The following is a 20238-nucleotide window of genomic DNA, read 5'->3' as shown; positions in this document are numbered from 1 at the left end:
TTCTGTCATGGTGTTTGAACTTACGTCTACGCAAGAAGAATCTCTTAATTTTATCCATCCTGAGCTGACAAATTGTTCAATTTCTGTTGAATTAACTTTTGCGAGAGCTCTGGCATTCAACATTGAAATCTAGTGTCATCGGGGAAATGGTTTTGGTGCATTAGTTGCTGGCATTGGACGTGCAGCTCTACCAATAGCTCGAAACTTTTCGTGCTAACAGAAGTGTTTTTATCTGGATACGAGAAGATGTTTTGTCAAAGGAACCCGTAAGAAGAATGGTTATTGCAATGTCATCGAATCTGACGTACTTGGATCGAACAGAACTACCCTTTGCTGCTATTAAATTTTCGGGCTATCTCAAATTGTTATTTATTGTAAATTGTTATTTAAATTGTTATCGTAAATTGTTATCATAAATTATTGTTAAATTGTTATTTATCGTAGTTCTGTTCGATCCAAGTAAGCCAGATTCGATGACATTGCAATAACCATTCTTCTTACGGGTTCCTTTGAAAAAACATCTTCTCGTATCCAGCTATGAACACCTCTGTTAGCACGAAAAGTTCGTGGTAGAACCTCGTTGCTCCTGTAATTTGCAGGCGTCTTGAGCAATTTTTTTCTCAATGGGAGACAAAAAAGGATATTCAAAACTCATTATTCTAAAATATAGGTCAGCTTCGATGATTCTGACTTTGTACTAGTTATCAGCTTCAGAGGTGGCTGCAAAATAGTTTGAGGACCTCCGGAATGTTATTTGAAGGGTGGCTACCTATTGTCGGAAAAAAACACAAATTTCAAAAAGAAGCTCTAGTTTAGTACACTTGAAGTATTTGACTTTTTAGATAGAGGTGGACACGGCATATCTTTGTCCGGTTATCAAAATCATTTTGTCATGGTGTTTGAACTTACGTATACACAAGAAGCGTCTCACGACTTTATTCATCCTGAGCTTACAAATGGTTCAAGTTCTGTTGAATTAACTTTTGCAAGAGCTCTGACAGACAAAATTTGAATTCTGTTTTTGGGAGAGAGAAGCTCAACCTTTTATGTCACATCACAAAGAAAAGTAACAAAAAATTCTTCTAAATGGAAGCATACTATCAGCAAAAGCCAATTTCTCCTTAATTTTCGGGACACTATTGTCAGCCGGGAAGTGGTTTTGGTGCATTAGCTGCTGGGGAATTGGACGTGGAGCTCTACCAATAGCTCGAGTTTTTTCAGCTACGTTTTTTCAGCTACCTCTGAAAATAACAATTATCATCAATTCAAAATCATCGAAGCTAACCTATATTTCAGATAGTTGACTATTGAAGATCATGTTCTATCTGGCATTGGGAACCTATTGCTCAAGACGCTTGCAGTTTACAGGTGAAACGAGGATCTGCCACGAACTTTTCTTGCTAACAGAGTTGTTCATAGATGGAGACAAGAAGATGTTTCTTCAATTGAACCCGTAAGAAGAAAGCTTATTGCAATGTCCTCAAATCAGGCGGAATTGGATCAAACAGAACTACCCGTTTCAGCTCTTAAAAGTTAGGGCTATCCCGAATTGTCATCTATCGTAATCGGCTACATATCGTTGGAACCACAATAAACACAAATTTCGAAAAGCGGCTCTAGTTTAGTGCACTTGAAGTATTTGACTTTTTAGATAGAGGTCGGCCCGGAATATCTTTGTCCGGTTAAAAAAATCTTTCTGTCATGGTGTTTGAACTTACGTCTACGCAAGAAGAATCTCTTAATTTTATCCATCCTGAGCTGACAAATGGTTCAATTTCTGTTGAATTAACTTTTGCGAAAGCTCTGGCATTCAACATTGAAATCTATTGTCATCGGGGAAATGGTTTTGGTGCATTAGTTGCTGGCATTGGACGTGCAGCTGTACCAATAGCTCGAAACTTTTCGTGCTAACAGAAGTGTTTTTAGCTGGATACGAGAAGATGTTTTTTCAAAGGAACCCGTAAGAAGAATGGTTATTGCAATGTCATCGAATCTGACGTACTTGGATCGAACAGAACTACCCTTTTCTGCTATTAAAATTTCGGGCTATCTCAAATTGTTATTTATCGTAAATTGTTGTCGTAAATTGTTATCATAAATTATTGTTAAATTGTTATTTATCGTAGTTCTGTTTGATCCAAGTACGTCAGATTCGATGACATTGCAATAACCATTCTTCTTACGGGTTCCTTCGAAAAAACATCTTCTCGTATCCAGCTATGAACACCTCTGTTAGCACGAAAAGTTCGTGGTAGTACCTCGTTGCTCCTTTAATCTGCAGGCGTCTTAAGCAATTTTTTCTCAATGGGAGACAGAAAAGGATATTCAATACTCATTATTCTAAAATATAGGTCAGCTTCGATGATTCTGACTTTGTACTAGTTATCAGCTTCAGAGGTGGCTGCAAAATAGTTTGAGGACCTCCGGAATGTTATTTGAAGGGTGGCTACCTATTGTCGGAAAAAAACACAAATTTCAAAAAGAAGCTCTAGTTTAGTACACTTGAAGTATTTGACTTTTTAGATAGAGGTGGACACGGCATATCTTTGTCCGGTTATCAAAATCATTTTGTCATGGTGTTTGAACTTACGTATACACAAGAAGCGTCTCACGACTTTATTCATCCTGAGCTTACAAATGGTTCAATTTCTGCTGAATTAACTTTTGCAAGAGCTCTGGCAGACAAAATTTGAATCCTGTTTTTGGGAGAGAGAAGCTCAACCTTTTATGTCACATCACAAAGAAAAGTAACAAAAAATTCTTCTAAATGGAAGCATACTATCAGCAAAAGCCAATTTCTCCTTAATTTTCGGGACACTATTGTCAGCGGGGAAGTGGTTTTGGTGCATTAGCCGCTGGGGAATTGGACGTGGAGCTCTACCAATAGCTCGAGTTTTTTCAGTTACATTTGTTCAGCTACCTGAAAATAACAATTATCATGAAGTCAAAATCTTCGAAGCTAACCTATATTTCAAATAATTGACTATTGAAGATCAAGTTCTATCTGGCATTGAGAACCTATTGCTCAAGACGCTTGCAGTTTACAGGTGAAACGAGGATCTGCCACGAACTTTTCTTGCTAACAGAGTTGTTCATAGATGGAGACAAGAAGATGTTTCTTCAATTGAACCCGTAAGAAGAATGCTTATTGCAATGTCCTCAAATCAGGCGGAATTGGATCAAACAGAACTACCCGTTTCAGCTCTTAAAAGTTCGGGCTATCCCAAATTGTCATCTATCATAATCGGCTACATATCGTTGGAACAACAATAAACACAAATTTCGAAAAGTGGATCTAGTTTAGTGCACTTGAAGTATTTGACTTTTTAGATAGAGGTCGGCCCGGAATATCTTTGTCCGGTTAAAAAAATCTTTCTGTCATGGTGTTTGAACTTACGTCTACACAAGAAGAATCTCATAATTTTATCCATCCTGAGCTGACAAACGGTTCAATTTCTGTTGAATTAACTTTTGCGAGAGCTCTGGCATTCAACATTGAAATCTAGTGTCATCGGGGAAATGGTTTTGGTGCATTAGCTGCTGGCATTGGACGTGCAGCTCTACCAATAGCTCAAAAAATTTTATTCTGGCTGCAAAAAAATTGGACGAGAAATGATTATTCAAGCGGCACCTAAATTATTGAAATGCTTTTAAAAAGAAAAGAACCAAAGAAGCAAAAAAAAGTCGACTCTGAAAAAACATTAAAAAAGCAAATTGGTGGATCAAGTATGAGACAGAAATCTCAACAAAACAGCCCACAACGGACCAAACGTATCCTTCGAAAAAACAGTCTGTGAAGAGAAGTCAGTCGATTTCTTTTCAAAACTTCTCAGTGATCCTTAATCTGCTTCATGCAGAAAAAATTTAGACAGCATTAGACTTGTTTGAGAAACAAGCATTTTTTGATAACATTCGAGAATGCTTTCACGCATAAAATTGTACCAGCATAATCCCCCGATGGACCAATGCTTGAATCTGAAGGCTTGGGCAACAGATACAACTTCATTGACTTGGAAACAATTTAGCTTGAAGTGAAATGTAAAACAACTCAGACTAATGAACTTGATTTACGCACAAGAGATGATGCCGCCGGGACAGATGTTCCCTATTTTTTTAACAATGCTGTACATTCTTTGTTGTCAGAGTGTACTGTTTCAGCAGAGGGTGTGAAAATCGGCAGTATTGACGGAAACTATGCTCATAAGACCTTCACTGAAACAGAATTCTCAAAAAGCAGAACGGCTGAAAATAATAAGGAAAAACGCATTACATTCTTTGATCTCAGAGTGTACTGTTTCAGCAAACGGTGTGAAAATCTCCAACATCAACGGAAACTATGCTCATAAGGCTTTCATTGAAAAAGAACTCTCATCTTTGGCTGGTGAGAGTTCTTTTGGCTGGTGAGAAAATCACCAGCCAAAAGAACTCATCACCAGCCAAAGGAACTCATCTTTGGCTGGTGAGAAAATATTTGGCTGGTGTGTCAGGGCTATTAGTTTGAAAACGGACCGCAAAAAAAGACGATCATGATGACCGCGCAGATGACGTTAAAGCACTGGTTGCTGACTCTTTGGAAATTTAATTCATTGCAAAACCAGCTAGTGATATTCTTCCTTGTGATAAACACCTTCTTCGTGTGTCACACTTCGAATATCTTTCCGGAGCTCCTCAAACGGTTTTGCTTTTTTTTCTGAAGCTAATTATTTTTACCAAGTCAAAAATGTCGAAGCTAACCTCTATTTACTGTAGTGGGCTACTTATTGTTGGAACAACAGTAAACACATATTTTGAAAAGCGGTTCTAGTTTAGTACACTTGAAGTATTTGACTTTTTAGATAGAGGTGGACACGGAATATCTTTATCCCGTTATCAAAATCATTTTATCATGATCTTTGAACTTACGTCTACACAGAAAGCATCTCACGACTTTATTCATACTGAGCTTACAAAAGGTTCAGTTTCTGTTGAATTAACTTTTCCGAGAGATCTGGTAGACAACATTGAAATCTTGTTATTGGGAGAGAGAAACTCAAGTTTTTGTGTCACATCAGAGAAAAAACTGTCAAAAAAGACTCTTTTGCCTACCCTGCTAATTGTTAGTGGCGCATTTGTTTCCATGGCAAATATGTGTTATGTGCCCGCGTCTCAAATTAAAGTTTCGATGAGTTTCTGCAGCGGACTCGTTACCCTTTTTAAAATCAAGCTGTTTCATAATTGTGCACGCATCTGAATCTAGTAAGCCGGGAAATTTCTGGATTCTTTTGTGCTCTCATGACAAAACCTGTACTTTGCCGATCCCTGGGGTCTTTCTTTCACAATTTATACTGCCATTTATGCAAGACCCATGAATTACCATCAAAATGTGCAAGAACTCAACTCGAATTTCCCTTTACAACAAAGGAGCTCGGAACCTTGTTGTCTCTTTTGTATCTATTTTGCTCAAATGATTTGTACTATAGATTTCGACTTGCACTTCTACATGAATGCTAATGATTTGTTACGAGTTGCTACCAATTTGTTGTAACCGAACATTTTTTTGAATGGATGCTTTTGAACTTATTTGTAACCGAAAAGTAACAGGGAAAATATTTTTCGAAACCACACAGAAAACGCACTTCACTCAGACTAGAACTTGTTTGAACAGATCCGTAACAAGTAATGATTATAACCATTATCACAGATAATTCAGCAAATTTTACAATGTTATATAAAATTGAAATGGTGCAAAGAACTCAATTGAACGCTCATACATTGCCTCAACCGTGCTTAATTTTCTTTTTAACTTGCGGAATCGTCACAGTGGGTTTTTGTTCTTGGTTTCCAATTTCGTTTCAATCTTGATCGTGTTTTGTTTACCACAGGTGTAACATTTTTCACAAAACTTACTTGTGAGGTGAGTCTCTCAAACTCTGCCACAGAGAGCGCAATGGTAATATAGCCACCAGTATTCTCATAAGTTTTTACTGAAACTCGAACAAGTCTTTTTTCACATTTCGTTATATCTAAGTAAGTGTTCCAAATTCATATTTGTTGGCCTCTGAAAAGTTCATCGTGAGAAAAATTTCTATTCCAGAAACATTTTGATAAACCATTTTGATAATGAGGTTTTAACTTTATAAAATTAAACAATAAAACGGTGTTCAATAACCTGCTGATACAAGAAAATCTTAGGCTAAACTACTATATGTGGGGCAAAGCTCTGTATTGTTTTCCTTGGGGATAACCTAACCTTCATTCTAGTGAAAATCAAAATAAAGTAAGCTAACTTTAGTATGGTATTTTTCCACAACACTGAGTTCTCTTGAAACCATATGTAACTGCAAACTGGAACGCAAATTACTCAACCTATAATGTTGGTTTTTCACTTAATAACCTCTCCTAATTCAAAGAAGTTCAGAGAAACACAATTTGAGAAATCACATGGGGACCCTTATACAATGTGGATAACTTTTCTACTTCAAAGCGTAAATAGGAAGCGCACTTAAAAGGATTTGCATATTTGAGAGGCATTGTCTTCCGCAGGAAAGTTCATAATATAAGCGTTTGTGAGATCGTTTATTGAACGACTTCCATAACATTTTGACTCATTTTGAAAACCACAAAGCCACCATTTGTTGAAAGCGAAGCAAACAAGCCTCTTATACAACATTTAAATCTTCTGAAATACCGATATCAACTTCTGAGCTGTTTTGATCAATTGTCCAATCTTTCATTTCAAACAATTGATCAATGAGCAACTTTGTTGTCATTTTAAAAATTTTTCCTGACATTGACACATGTTATTTAATTCACTATGCGAAGAACACAGTATCAGTCAATGAGCAGAAACTTGGAAATCATCAGTGGACTGTCAACAAGCGCTTCAACCTGCCAATGAGTTTAATCGACGTGATAAAAATCTTACATGTTCAAACGGCAATTTTGGAAAAGCAAGGGTTCCCCCTAGCAGGACATAAAAAAACTCAAAGAGAATATGTCTTTGATTTCTCGGTTCTGCATCCCAGAATCAGGAAAAAACTCTCTGTCTGCAAAATTTTTTATGTTTTCCTCTACGATAATCAACAACGATAATGGGTTAAAATTGGAACTTTGGAAGTGGTGTGGCATATGAAAATGTCAATAGGCTCTCCCGACTTGGGCACACAAAGCGCAATCTTCACGCCAACAGTCGATTCTCCAAATGACAGCAATGAGACCTCTAGTTCAGTAAACAACAAGTCCGCAAGTTTCCTTGACACGCCACCAGTTGAATTTTATTATGAACCCAAAAAACGAAAACTCGAACGAAAGGTTGACTTTTAAAACAAAAAACTTTGAGTTTTCTTGAAATTTACTGTAATACGTGCTGCTAGTGTGGTTTCTGTCAAGCTTGTCATGCATCAATGTTCTTTTTGTTTGTGTTTTCATTTCCTGTAATCATTTGTTTAATTGTGAGGCTTTAAATGAATTATTTGATTTAATTGAAGTATTGTAATTTTTTTAAAACGAGAAATGATTGTTTTGATCAACTTCCATAATCGAATTCTAGCGCGGGAGCTGCTAGATCTCTTGCTTTTACGCCACAAGTGTACAACGTGGTGTAATTTACGAATTTAGGGTTTCATTTTTAATAAATTTTTTAAAAATTCTCCTCTTCAGAAATAAAAGCTTAGTAATTCTAACAGTTTGAAGCTAATCGTTCTTTTCTTAATTGTGAGACCTTTTTGCTACTCTACGCAAAAAATGATCCAACATTTGCATCACTAAGATTAATCTAAAAACATGGCTAGAAAATTTTTGATAAAATTTTATCAAATTTAATTAAAGAAAATGAATTTCAGGACCTCGAAAAAGTCATATTCCGAACAAAAAAGAACATTTTTGAGGTGTAACAAAAAGTTGGTAAGTGGAAGTTCTTACGTGGATCTCTTACTTAAGATGATTCGAAAAATTTTAATCAAAACAGTTGAGACTTATCTGATTGAAAGAGCCAAAAAACTAAATTTCATTTAAGAATTCTTAGCCTCGAATTTGCCAAAAAAGAATTAAAATTGCTTTAATTGTAATAGAACAGATATCGTTTATAACAACGATTCGTATTCTGTGGTCAGAAAGACTAATTAGTTAATAAATTTGGAGAATTTAATTTTTTATGTTTTACACGCTTGAATGGTTTTTTTTCGGATCGGCTGGTGAAAAAAAAATTATTATGAATTTTTTTCGGCTTCAAAGAAAATCTTTGTGATTCCTGTTGCTACAATAGTGTTCAGAAAACTTTTTCTCATAGGTGAACCATTGCGGCTGTGGAGTAAAAAAAGTGCCGCAAAAATCACCAAAGCTTGATATCTTGACTATTAAAAGAACATTGCCAAAAAACATTGTTAGAAAGATGAAAAAGTTCTCCCGGGCTCTATTTGTGCGTAGAACTAGCAAATGGCTAAACGACTATACCTCCACCAGAATTTAAATTCAATATGAATTAAATTAAATATGAAACAATAAATTGTTAATTGAACGCTTTATGTTAATAGAATGTTCATGGGATTACTTTAACGTCATTCTCCAATTCAGCAAGCCTTATTTGTATTATAAAGAGAGGTTATTGGGCACCAAGACCCCACACTCTGTTGGAAGCTATAAGTTATCATGAAAATAATAAGTTCAGATGGAACTCAAAGCGCTCTTTTAGCTTTCAACAGCAAATAAACAATAAGTGGGAGACTTTATTGCACTCAATCAGCAGGCTAGGTTGAATTAATATCAAAACAGCAAAAATTAATAAAGTTGGGTCTGAAATAAATTTAGCAAAAGAAATAAGGAGAAAAAAGTGGAATAATGAACTGAATTTTAATAACATCGGCAAAAAAACTTTGACGTATTCAAAGATCGAACGGAATCCCTCTGGTAATAGGTGTTGACGGCAATGAGTTGTACTGAATCATTAAAAAATCGGTGCCCCAATTTTATCCGAGTATTAAGACTCAACGCAATAAGAAGTTTGCAATTCAGCATCTTTGCAATTCGCTAATAAACGTTTGCCAAAAATGTTGTCTAAACTGCCCTCTACTTTGAAAGTTGTGAACTTCGACTTGAGTGGAAAACAATACATAAAAATTGGCTTTTGAACGTTAGGAACACAAATGAACACAAATGTTTTGCCTATTGCTTCACAGCTGCATACCACAATTACTATCAGCAAAAACTAACTTGCAACACTCAGATGATTGAATGGAAGAAATGAGACGATCCCAGGCTTTTCGATCCCGACTCCAACCCATTTGCTCTTGGACCAGTTGGTGACTTCAAATACCCAATGAACATTTGAAACAAGAAAGTAACATGAAAGTTCCTCATTTTGAACAAGTCAATAACGTCAATGTCAACATTTTCGGGTAAGTGAATCATTATTTATTTTTATTTTATTTAATTACCTTAGCGTACCATATATAAGCGAAAAAGTGAATGAAAAATAGACTAAAAATTGGTAGCAATTTGATTAGGCATTAAATCTTTTTAGACACAAAAAGAAGGAGCTGCTACCCTATCGAATCTTAAGATCTCAAAAATCATTTCAAATGGACGTCCTACTGCTAACGACGTCCAAACGACTCTACCCAGTATGTACTCATCAAAAACTTTCAATCCCTCACATGCAAAATCAAAAATCCCAGGGTTGAAGTTTTTGTGTCGAAAATGTATTCATACATGCTCCATAAAACCAGTTTTGAGATCCTCCAGAGTATTTGTTTACCCAATGAACAACTGAAGATAACAATGCAAGCAGAAAGCTAAAAAAATTTTTTTTTGAAAAACAAAGGTGCCAAAACATATTGACCCTGTGTTTGTTATTTCGACCTGGAATCAGCCTTGGAACCAAATAGCTATGCTCTAAATAAGCCAAATTGTTCATGCTCCACGGTTCTTGAGAAACATAAGCCAAGTATTTTTTTCATACAACAAGACAACACTGCACCCTATTTCTTTAGTTTGAGACGGGGTCCTCATGCAATGAAAAAACTTGTAGAAATGCTAAAAAAATTAGCTGAAATTTTCAACAAGAAAAAAACGACAGTTTTTGGATTTCACGGGAAATAAAGAAATTGATTTTGAAAATGAAAATTTTTGGATTTGTCAAGAAGCTTTTGCGGAAGATGACATAAATAAAATATTATACCACTGCCATTTTTAGGAAAGTTTTTGGGACATCTTCTGGGAGTCAGTAGCCTTCAACGAGAAGGAACAAAATTCACCCCTACTTTTGCACCTGATCTGGCTAACTACTGTCCTCATCACGTAATACGAGCCTTAAAAAAGGAAAGTGAATGGTATGGATTGGTTCCTTTACAACAAAAAAGGTCATGTTCGTCATATTTATGAAGAAATGTGTTTTCTTGATAAGTTCATGTTTTCCTCGTTGGACACACTAGCCAGAAATTTAGCTAGAGAGAAATTTGTGTTCTTCAATAGTAGTTTTTCAGCTCACTAAGAGGACAAAGACTTGCTCCGTCAGAAATGTTTCTTTCCGTACTCATTTACTGATAGTTTTGAGGAATATGATTACCTCTGGACCAATAATTTGCAAGGAATCGAAATAACTGTTAGCCCGAGCAAACAATAAATTTGTCGAAAAGTTTGACGACGAACAACCCTCAGCATTCCTCTGGCTCATAGACGCCAATATAATATTAGGGGGGAAATACAAAATATCCCTTACCTCTGAATAGTTTGAGTTGGTATCAGACATAATGCTCCAAAAGCGACTTTAACTCTGGAATCCGATATATAGTTCAAGTGGACTTAGAGTATCATCCTGATTTGCATGAGATACATCCCGCTTGCTCCCACAAAAGAAATAATAAAGGCAGACTTGTTAAATAGTTGCCAAAAAACTTTTCTGTATCACAACAAAATCCCAGCGGAATTCCGAACCAAAAACGCGACACAGACCTTGCATACAAAAACCAAATATACTTTGCACTATCTTACGCTACAATTGTATGCGCAAATAGGATTGAAGGTAACAAAATTTCAAGGAGTGTTATAATTCAAACAAGCAGAATGCCTAAAACCTTATATAGAGTTGAATACACAAAAGAGAAAAAACGCCCAGAAGAAATTTGAGGAGAAATTCGACAAATTGTTGTCTAATTGCGCGTATCGGAAGACATCTGAAGTCAAACAGATTAAAATTAGTTTGCGGATAACCCAATCCAAATCCAAAATTCTCGATTTAGCAAGCAAAGGTAACTTGAAAGGGATAATGATTATCGATGGAAAATTTTTCTCAATCGCAACAAAAAGTAAAGTGGTTTGGGACAAGCCAACAATTGTTGGCTCCGCAATCTTGGATCTTGCCAAGTGTTGCATGTACAATTTGTAATTTGGAAATGTAAAATGCTCTACAGCGATACAGATGATTTTTGGTATGAAATTGAAACAAATGATTTATATCAAGATTTGGTTGGAAACACAAGCCTCAAACATTTCAATTTCTTCTACTATAAAAAGGATAACAGTCGGTTGGATAATACATAGGAAGAAACCACAAGTTTAGAGATGAAATGACGGGAAAAATCATAAAGGAGTTCGCTTGCCTAAAAGCGAATCTCTACCCAATCTTAGAAGAAGGTGAATAAATACTAGTTATTAACAAACATGCAATGTTCAGAACAAAGCGCTTCAAAATAAGTTTAACGAAACATTATCCGCTTATCACCGAAACCAAACCAATTTAATAACTTAGGAAACAATTGTGCCTTGTTATTGGCTCTAATGTTCCCAACCCTGCCTTTCAGATAAATATCTAACTTCTAAACAAATTCTTCACTTGTTTTCACTGGTGTTTTCATGATTAGATTCTATCAAGAGGTCAGCGAAAGCTGTCATCAAGCATACACAAAAGCAACTGAAGCACGAATCATATAACGATTGCTTTCTGCATGGCCGAGAGGTCCGCAAACCGAAAACAAGGATTGCTAGTAAGGAGCGCGACCTGATAACATTAACTACAAAAAAACTTAACTATATTTCTCAGTAGCTTTGATAACAAGAGCTACGTTTGTGATGCTTTGACTTTCGGTTATTGTTGCATTGGTTAGGAGGGAATTAACCTAAGAGACTTGAGTTTCCAAGTAATAACGTTGCTAGTATTATTAATAGTGTTGATTGGACTGAGGAAATGAATGAAGAAGTTGGCTATAACGTCAATATTTTTACCCCACCAGAACCTGGTTTTAACCAAAGGGCTTAATCGAGCGCTGAACTGCATCAAAAGCCTGATTTCGAAGCCCAAACTGACAACGAGTCAGAATCTGATTATATTTTTTACCTATATATATATATATATATATATATATATATATATATATATATATATATATTAATATAGGTAAAAAATATAATCAGATTCTGACTCGTTGTCAGTTTGGGCTTCGAAATCAGGCTTTTGATGCAGTTCAGCGCTCGATTATGCCCTTTGGTTATATTTTGAATCTGATTATATTTTTTACTTATATATATATATATATATATATATATATATATATATATATATATATATATATATATATGCGATGACTATCAAATTTAGTTCTGTAAATGTTCGCATACTCTCATTCTGATAAGTGCCAATTAATGGTTTACTTTTATTTCTTGTTCTTCGCTCTAAGTTCGTTCCAATTTTGTTGAGGGAAACAATAAACATAAAAAAACCACTTTCAGCTAGTTAGCAAACGCAGACACCATAAAACTTAATATAACCTTCCAAATTTTGAGATGGGCAAATTTTGATATTTCCCTACCAAGTCAAAATCTATGGGCTAAGGCATGCTCAAAATTTTTTCGCTTATGGTATATAGAAGTATGATCTGAAAAAGGAATTCCCTTACCAATGTGTTCTTTTCGCGGACTTTCCTTACACAGTTATTATACTACTGAAAATCTGAATGCAATAAAATGGACAAACACCTTAATTGTTACTGCAAAATTTAAGATCCAGGTCTTTGTGTTACGTATTTTGAAGTAAAAAAGTGTTGAAGTTCATTTAGGTTTTTTTTGTCGCCTTAAAGAGAAATATGTGCTCTGCTCCTTCTTAATCAACGCTGCGCTAAATTCTGCCACCAGTTTTATTTATGATGGTCGTTATTGATTTAACAAAATTTGAACAAACTTTTTCTTGTCAATTAACGTATCACATTAACGTATAATATGTTACAGGGCCTTACTTAAGTTGTCAAATATCAACTTCTAAGAAAAATTAACTTTTTCAAATTAAGTTTTTACCTTTTAGCTGAAGGATTTGTTAAAAATCAGTATGAAGCACGCATTGTTTTGTTCACTCTGGGTGCCTTATGAGGTACGCTGTGAATAACATGCAGTTCTGGCATTATGATTTTCCTCTGCTTAAGTTTCGCAGCTGACTTCTTATTTGAACTTTGCTGCTGATTTTTTTACGCGCAAATTTGTTTCAAACTTAATTTAATTGTTTTAAGTATAGATTATGTGACTCTGCTAGAAACCAGTGAGAACTTCTGGCGTTTATCGAGAACCACAAAGCTGATCGAGATCTGAAGCCGAGAAGTGAACTCTACAGAATCAAGTAACCTTGTTAAAACACAACACGTGCACGTTTTTATATGACACTAGTTCACAGAACTCTGGCTTTGTATATAGGAACATCTGGAATTTTTTCTAGCACTGCAAGCTTTCTGCATTTGAAAAATTTTAACATGATTTTTTTTTCAATTATAACTACGTTTTGACGCTGCTAAAATAGCTTGTGTAATAGAATTTGTGTTAGTGAGTTTATTGCTTTTTGTTACTTGATTATAAAAAATACTATGATTATTACGTGAAAAAAGTTTGCAAACGTGAAAGCAAACGCACTGATTTTGTCAAAACTTTCTGACTAGCATTTATTCAATAATTTTTAGAATTGACAACCAAAAGTTGCAGAAATTAAGCTTAAAACTATTAAATTTTTTTCTGCATCATTGATTACACATTATTGCCCTCACTGAGATCCCTTTGTTTAACTTTTTAAAACTTATTGAAGATTATCTTGCTCAAAATTGACCATTTAACAGAAGTGTTTCAACTCTGGTTAAAAAAAATCTGGTTTTTTCTGAGTATATATAGGTTTGTTAAAAGCCTTCTATTCCTTTTACAATTAAAATTGGAGACAATGTCTTCTAACTTTTTTTTTGCCGAATTCAATTTTCCAAAGTAAAATTTCTAATCGATAATTTTCTTAAAGAGAGATTGCAAGCGGTTGTTTGTGATCTTCAAGCTGTTATGTTTAACCAACATTAACACTACGTAATTGAGCGCTAGAACTCCTTTTAAGAAGAATTATGAAACTCTTTATTAAAACATGTAGAAATTGGTAACATTATGTATATAACAAATGATAAAAAGATTTCTGATACCCCTAAAAGCTTTCAGTATATTGTATAAGTAATGAGTTTATAAGAATTAACTATATGAGTTTTTTTATACAAAATTTTATAAAATTTAAACGCTTTTCAGTAAAATGGCACACGCTAAAATTGTAAATTTTGTTATAGGTCGTTTAAAATTTCGCGAGTTTTTTGTGTGTTTAAAGAAGGCGTTTTGTGTTCTTTAATGCTGAATGTCAAAATAAGCTACCTCCATTTAGTTTTACGTAGTGAATATTTAATTTTTGTTGCATCATTGCTCCATCTTCCGAACAAATTTCGAAATAAAACAGAGATTTTACATTAACCTCCTACACTATTGGCTCTTTCCTACCTATGAAAATCGAATAACGCACAACGATAACTTGCTGGAAGGCCTAGATGAAGTGTGCGATCTCCATCTATCCACGATTCAGTTATCGTGTTGCCACGACATCACATCCTATTCATATTTTTTCCTCTCCGTCAGTAGCAAGCTGGGCGGCTTTGGGAAGCTAGCTTCAGTTTAATTTGGGGGGGGGGGGGGGGGTTGAGAATGAGGGAGGTTCGCGGTGGATTATGGGAGGGGGTAAAGGGTGTCAAACTAAAAACTGCCATACACACCATGAAATTATGTCTCCTGAACTGCTTCGATCATATTTAGATACTAAGAAATTTGTGGGCCTGAAGGCTATACGAGAACTTAATGTACTCCGTGTCTTAACGGTTCATCCGATTTTTGAGAGCCAAAAATCGGCCGGAACAGACGAAAAATTGGTCAAGCTAAAATTCCATGAAAAAACAACCTAAAAATTGCTAAAAAAATTTTTTGAGAGCAAATAAAAACATTTCGTCAAAAATATGTATATTTGCTATTGATGTCCCGGACTTTCGTCTCAAAGCTTTTCAGCGCTGAACCAGCTCATAACAAAAATAGAGCCATAATTCAGTTCTGAAATATTACATATCAAGTGTATTTTATTTTCGTTTTTGAGCAATTTATCATTATTAGGATCAAAATGAGGTCATTGAGTATGCCTGCGCAGTCTAAAAATTACTGAAGCACCCAAATTAAGTCATAGCAGCATAATGTCATACTTTTGTAGCTTTTAACTGGTAAATTCTACAATAGTAAGTACGCTCCTATTACTTAAACTAGTTTGTAGGTAATTAGCATAAAACCCACTTAGCTCAATGGTTACGACTTGCTATGCAAAATAAATGTTACAAGTACCCACGCGAAGTGCGAATTGCAGATGAAGCAAACCTTGGACGAGGGAGTTGAGTCATAATATTTTTCATGCATTAAATTTTAATCGAAAATCAAGACTAGCCAGTGCAAAATTGTGTCAAAGAACGGGTCATCTACAAAAAACAGAATGTCTTCAGAGTTACTCCGTGTTGATTTGCTCTGTCACCAACGTCCGGAGTTTTATTAGATGTGTGATTAAGAGAAGATTGAGTTTTTCTACGCAGCGTAACGTGTAAACAAAAGATACTGGATGGCTTTAACGACTCAAATTTTTGTACGTATTTACAATTAAACAACACATATACCTGTTTGCATTTTATTAGACTATTCAAATAATTCGTTAAATGAAATAAAAATAAAAACTAACCACGTTTTTTCCTTTTCGGCTTTTCATATAGTTGTACCCAGTTTAGTTTTTTCCACAGTGGTTCTTCGAGCAGAATGGGTGTGTCTGGTTGTCAAAGCTGCCTAATTTACTGTAGAAAAAATTTCCAGCAATTATATTGGAAAAATTTTTCGTTAACAAGGGAAATGTTTTGCATCAATAAAAATGCATTTAAACAGAAGAGTGTTCGGTTGGAAAAAAGTAACAGCAGACAATTTTTCATCGAAAAAATTCTCTATGATTAGTTTTCCTTAGTCATATTTTCGGGAAATTCTAGTTTATAAAGTTACATTAGAAGTGTTTTGTTTGACAGTTGAAAATTGTAGTTACGTATTCAAAAATATTTATATGCAAGAAATTGTTTTTCTCCTATTTTACCACGCAAAAATAACAAAAAATTCCATTTTATGAACAGTTTTTTTTTGTGCATAAATCAATTTGAATCCCGTTTTAAACCTCCCTGGTCGAATATTTCCGCCCGAAATGATATAAGAGTGGGCTTGCAATGGGAGGATTTTTTTAGGAAAAAGCAGCTCAAAACCCTTACGTCTTTTTGGGCTGCATTAGGCTTCCATTAGGGGGTAAAATGGTGTAAGAGGGATGGGGTCAACGGCAAACTAACTCCCCACTCTTAAGTCTTTTTTGGTCTGTCAAGGGGGTAAAATGATATAAGAGTTCGGGGGTAATGGAAAAATGGTTTCATGGTTTTAGTCACGCGGGTAAAACTTCAAAAGTCCTCCCATTGCAGCCCATTGCAGCCCACTCTTACATTGCAATTTGAATTAAGGGGAATAATTCCTCTAAAATCCTCCCATTGCAGCCCCTTGCAGCCCGCTCTTGCTTGGCAATTTTGATCACGGGGGGGGGGGGAGGGTAATTCCTCAAAAGTCCTCCCATTGCAGCCCAATGGAGACCACACCTACAATGCAATTTTTGTCAGGGGGTAATTCCTTAAAAAATGCTCCCATTGCAGCCCATTGCAGCCCACTCTTACATTGCAATTTTAATTAAGGGGAATAATTCCTCAAAAATCCTCCCATTGCAGCCCATTGCAGCCCGCTCTTGCTTGGCAATTTTAATCACGGGGGGGGGGGTAATTCCTCGAAAGTCCTCCCATTGCCACCCAATGCAGACCACACCTACAATGCAATTTTAGTCATGGGGTAATTCCTATAAAAAATGCTCCCATTGCAGCCCATTGCAGCCCACTCTTACATTGAAACTTATTGTCAGTGAGGGTAATTCCTCAAAAGTCCTCCCATTGCAGCCCATTGCAGCCCACTCTTACATGGGAATTTAAGTCAGAGGGGGTAAATCCTCAAAAGTCCTCCCATTGCACCAATTGCAAAACACTCTTACATGGCATTTTTAGTCAGGGGGCTGGGGGTATTCCCTCAATAGTTCTCCATTGCAGCCCTTTGCAGCGCACACCTACAATGCAGTTTTATTCAGGGGGTAATTCTCAAAAAAATGCTCCCATTGCAGCCCACTCTTACATTGCAATTTTAATTAAGGGGAATAATTCCTCAAAAATCCTCCCATTGCAGCCCATTGCAGCCCGCTCTTGCTTGGCAATTTTAATCACGGGGGGGGGGGTAATTCCTCGAAAGTCCTCCCATTGCCACCCAATGCAGACCACACCTACAATGCAATTTTAGTCATGGGGTAATTACTATAAAAAATGCTCCCATTGCAGCCCATTGCAGCCCACTCTTACATGGCAAATTTACTAAGGGAGGGGGATAACTCCTCAAAATTCCTCCCATTGCACCCCATTGCAGCCCACTCTTACATGGGAATTTAAGTCAGAGGGGGTAAATCCTCAAAAGTCCTCCCATTGCACCAATTGCAAAACACTCTTACATGGCATTTTTAGTCAGGGGGGCTGGGGGTATTCCCTCAATAGTTCGCCATTGCAGCCCTTTGCAGCCCACATCTACAATGCAGTTTTATTCAGGGGGTAAATCTCAAAAAAATGCTCCCATTGCAGCCCACTCTTACATTGCAATTTTAATTAAGGGGAATAATTCCTCAAAAATCCTCCCATTGCAGCCCATTGCAGCCCGCTCTTGCTTGGCAATTTTAATCACGGGGGGGGGGGGGTAATTCCTCGAAAGTCCTCCCATTGCCACCCAATGCAGACCACACCTACAATGCAATTTTAGTCATGGGGTAATTACTATAAAAAATGCTCCCATTGCAGCCCATTGCAGCCCACTCTTACATGGCAAATTTACTAAGGGAGGGGGATAACTCCTCAAAATTCCTCCCAATGCATCCCATTGCAGCCCACTCTTACATGGGAATTTAAGTCAGAGGGGGTAAATCCTCAAAAGTCCTCCCATTGCAACCCATTGCAGCCCACTCTTACATGGCAAATTTACTAAGGGAGGGGGATAACTCCTCAAAATTCCTCCCATTGCACCCCATTGCAGCCCACTCTTACATGGGAATTTAAGTCAGAGGGGGTAAATCCTCAAAAGTCCTCCCATTGCACCCATTACAAAACACTCTTACATGGCATTTTTAGTCAGGGGGGCTGGGGGTATTCCCTCAATAGTTCTCCATTGCAGCCCTTTGCAGCCCACACCTACAATGCAATTTTAGTCGGGGGTAATTCTCAAAAAAATGCTCCCATTGCAGCCCACTGTTACATTGCAATTTCAATTAGGGGGAATAATTCCTCAAAAATCCTCCCATTGCAGCCCATTACAGCCCGCTCTTGCTTGGCAATTTTGATCACGGGGGGGGGGGTAATTCCTCAAAAGTCCCCCCATTGCAGCTCATTGCAGCCCACACCTACAATGCAATTTTAGTCAGGGGACAATTCATAAAAAATGCTCCCGTTGCAGCCCATTGCAGCCCACTCTTACATTGCAATTTTAATTAAGGGGAACAATTCCTCAAAAATCCTCCTATTTCAGCCCATTGCAGCCCGTTCTTGCTTGGCAACTTTGATTACGGGCGGGGGGGGGGGGGGTAATTCCTCAAATTTCTCAAAAGTCATCCCATTGCAGCCCAATGCAGACCACTCTTACATTGCAATTTATTGTCAGGGAGGGTTATTCCTTAAAAGTCCTCCCATTGCAGCCCATTGCAGCCCACTCTTACATGGCAAATTTAGTCAGAGAGGGGGATAACTCCTCAAAATTCCTCCCATTGCAGCCCATTGCAGCCCACTCTTACATGAGAATTTAAGTCAGAGGGGGTAATTCCTCAAAAGTCCTCCCATTGCACCCATTGCAAAACACTCTTACATGGCATTTTTAGTCAGGGGGGGGGCTGGGGGTATTCCCTCAATAGTTCTCCATTGCAGCCCTTTGCAGCCCACTCTTACTTGACAATTTTAGTCAAAAGGGTAATTTCTCCCATTGCAACCCACACTTACATGGCAATTTTAGTCACGGGGGGCTGGGGTAATTCCCCAAAAGTCCTCCCATTGCAGCCCATTGCAGCCCACTCTTACATGACAATTTTATTCAGGGGATAATTCCTCAAAAGTCCTCCCATTGCAGCCCACTCTTACATGACAATTTTATTCAGGGGGGGGGGGTAATTCCTGAAAAATCCTCCCATTGCAGCCAATTGCAGCCCACTCTTACATTGCATTTTTTGTCAGGGAGGTTAATTCCTCAAAAGTCCTCCCATTGCAGCCCAATGCTGACCACTCTTAGATGGTAATTTTAGTGAAGGAGGGCGGTTATTCATCCCATTCCAGCCCATTGCAGCCCACTCTTACATGGGAATTTAAGTCAGAGGGGGTAATTCCTCAAAAGACCTCGAATTGCACCTTTGCAGAACACTCTTATATGGCACTTTTAGTCAGGGGGGCTGGGGTACTCCATCAATAGTTCTCCATTGCAGCCCTTTGCAGCCCACTCTTACATGGCAATTTTAGTCAGGAGTTAACTCCTCAACAGAACTCTGAATGAAGCCCACTCATACATGGCAAATTCCGTCAGGGGATAAGTCCTCAAAAGTCCTAGCATTGCAGCCCATTGCAGCCCACTCTTACGTTGCATTTTTTTTCAGGGGGAGAAATTCCTCAAATGTCCTCCCATTGCAGCCCGTTGCAGCCCACTCTTAAATGGCAGTTTTAGTCATGGGGTGCTGGGGTAATTCCCCAAAAGTCCTCCCATTGCAGCCCATCGCAGCCCACTCTTACATGACAATTTTTTTCAGGGAGGGGTGTAATTCCTCAATAATCC

At 37.1% G+C, this 20238-nt stretch overlaps 1 protein-coding gene across 1 annotated transcript in view; it reads right to left on the bottom strand.

Annotated features, from left to right (window-relative positions):
* Positions 1-20238, bottom strand: part of LOC142335924 (uncharacterized) — an 82265-nt gene that overhangs the window by 14707 nt on the left and 47320 nt on the right. Inside the window, exon 4 of the mRNA XM_075384313.1 lies at positions 16013-16096. Within this exon, the coding sequence (XP_075240428.1) occupies positions 16013-16096 (84 nt within the window). The remainder of the gene's footprint in view (positions 1-16012; positions 16097-20238) is intronic.

This window comes from Convolutriloba macropyga, chromosome 3 (genome assembly GCF_964194025.1).
Source record: "Convolutriloba macropyga chromosome 3, txConMacr16.3, whole genome shotgun sequence".
Lineage (NCBI taxonomy): Eukaryota > Metazoa > Xenacoelomorpha > Acoela > Convolutidae > Convolutriloba > Convolutriloba macropyga.
The sequence above is the reverse complement of the archived record's forward strand: the minus strand, read 5'-3'. Positions and strand labels throughout refer to the sequence as shown.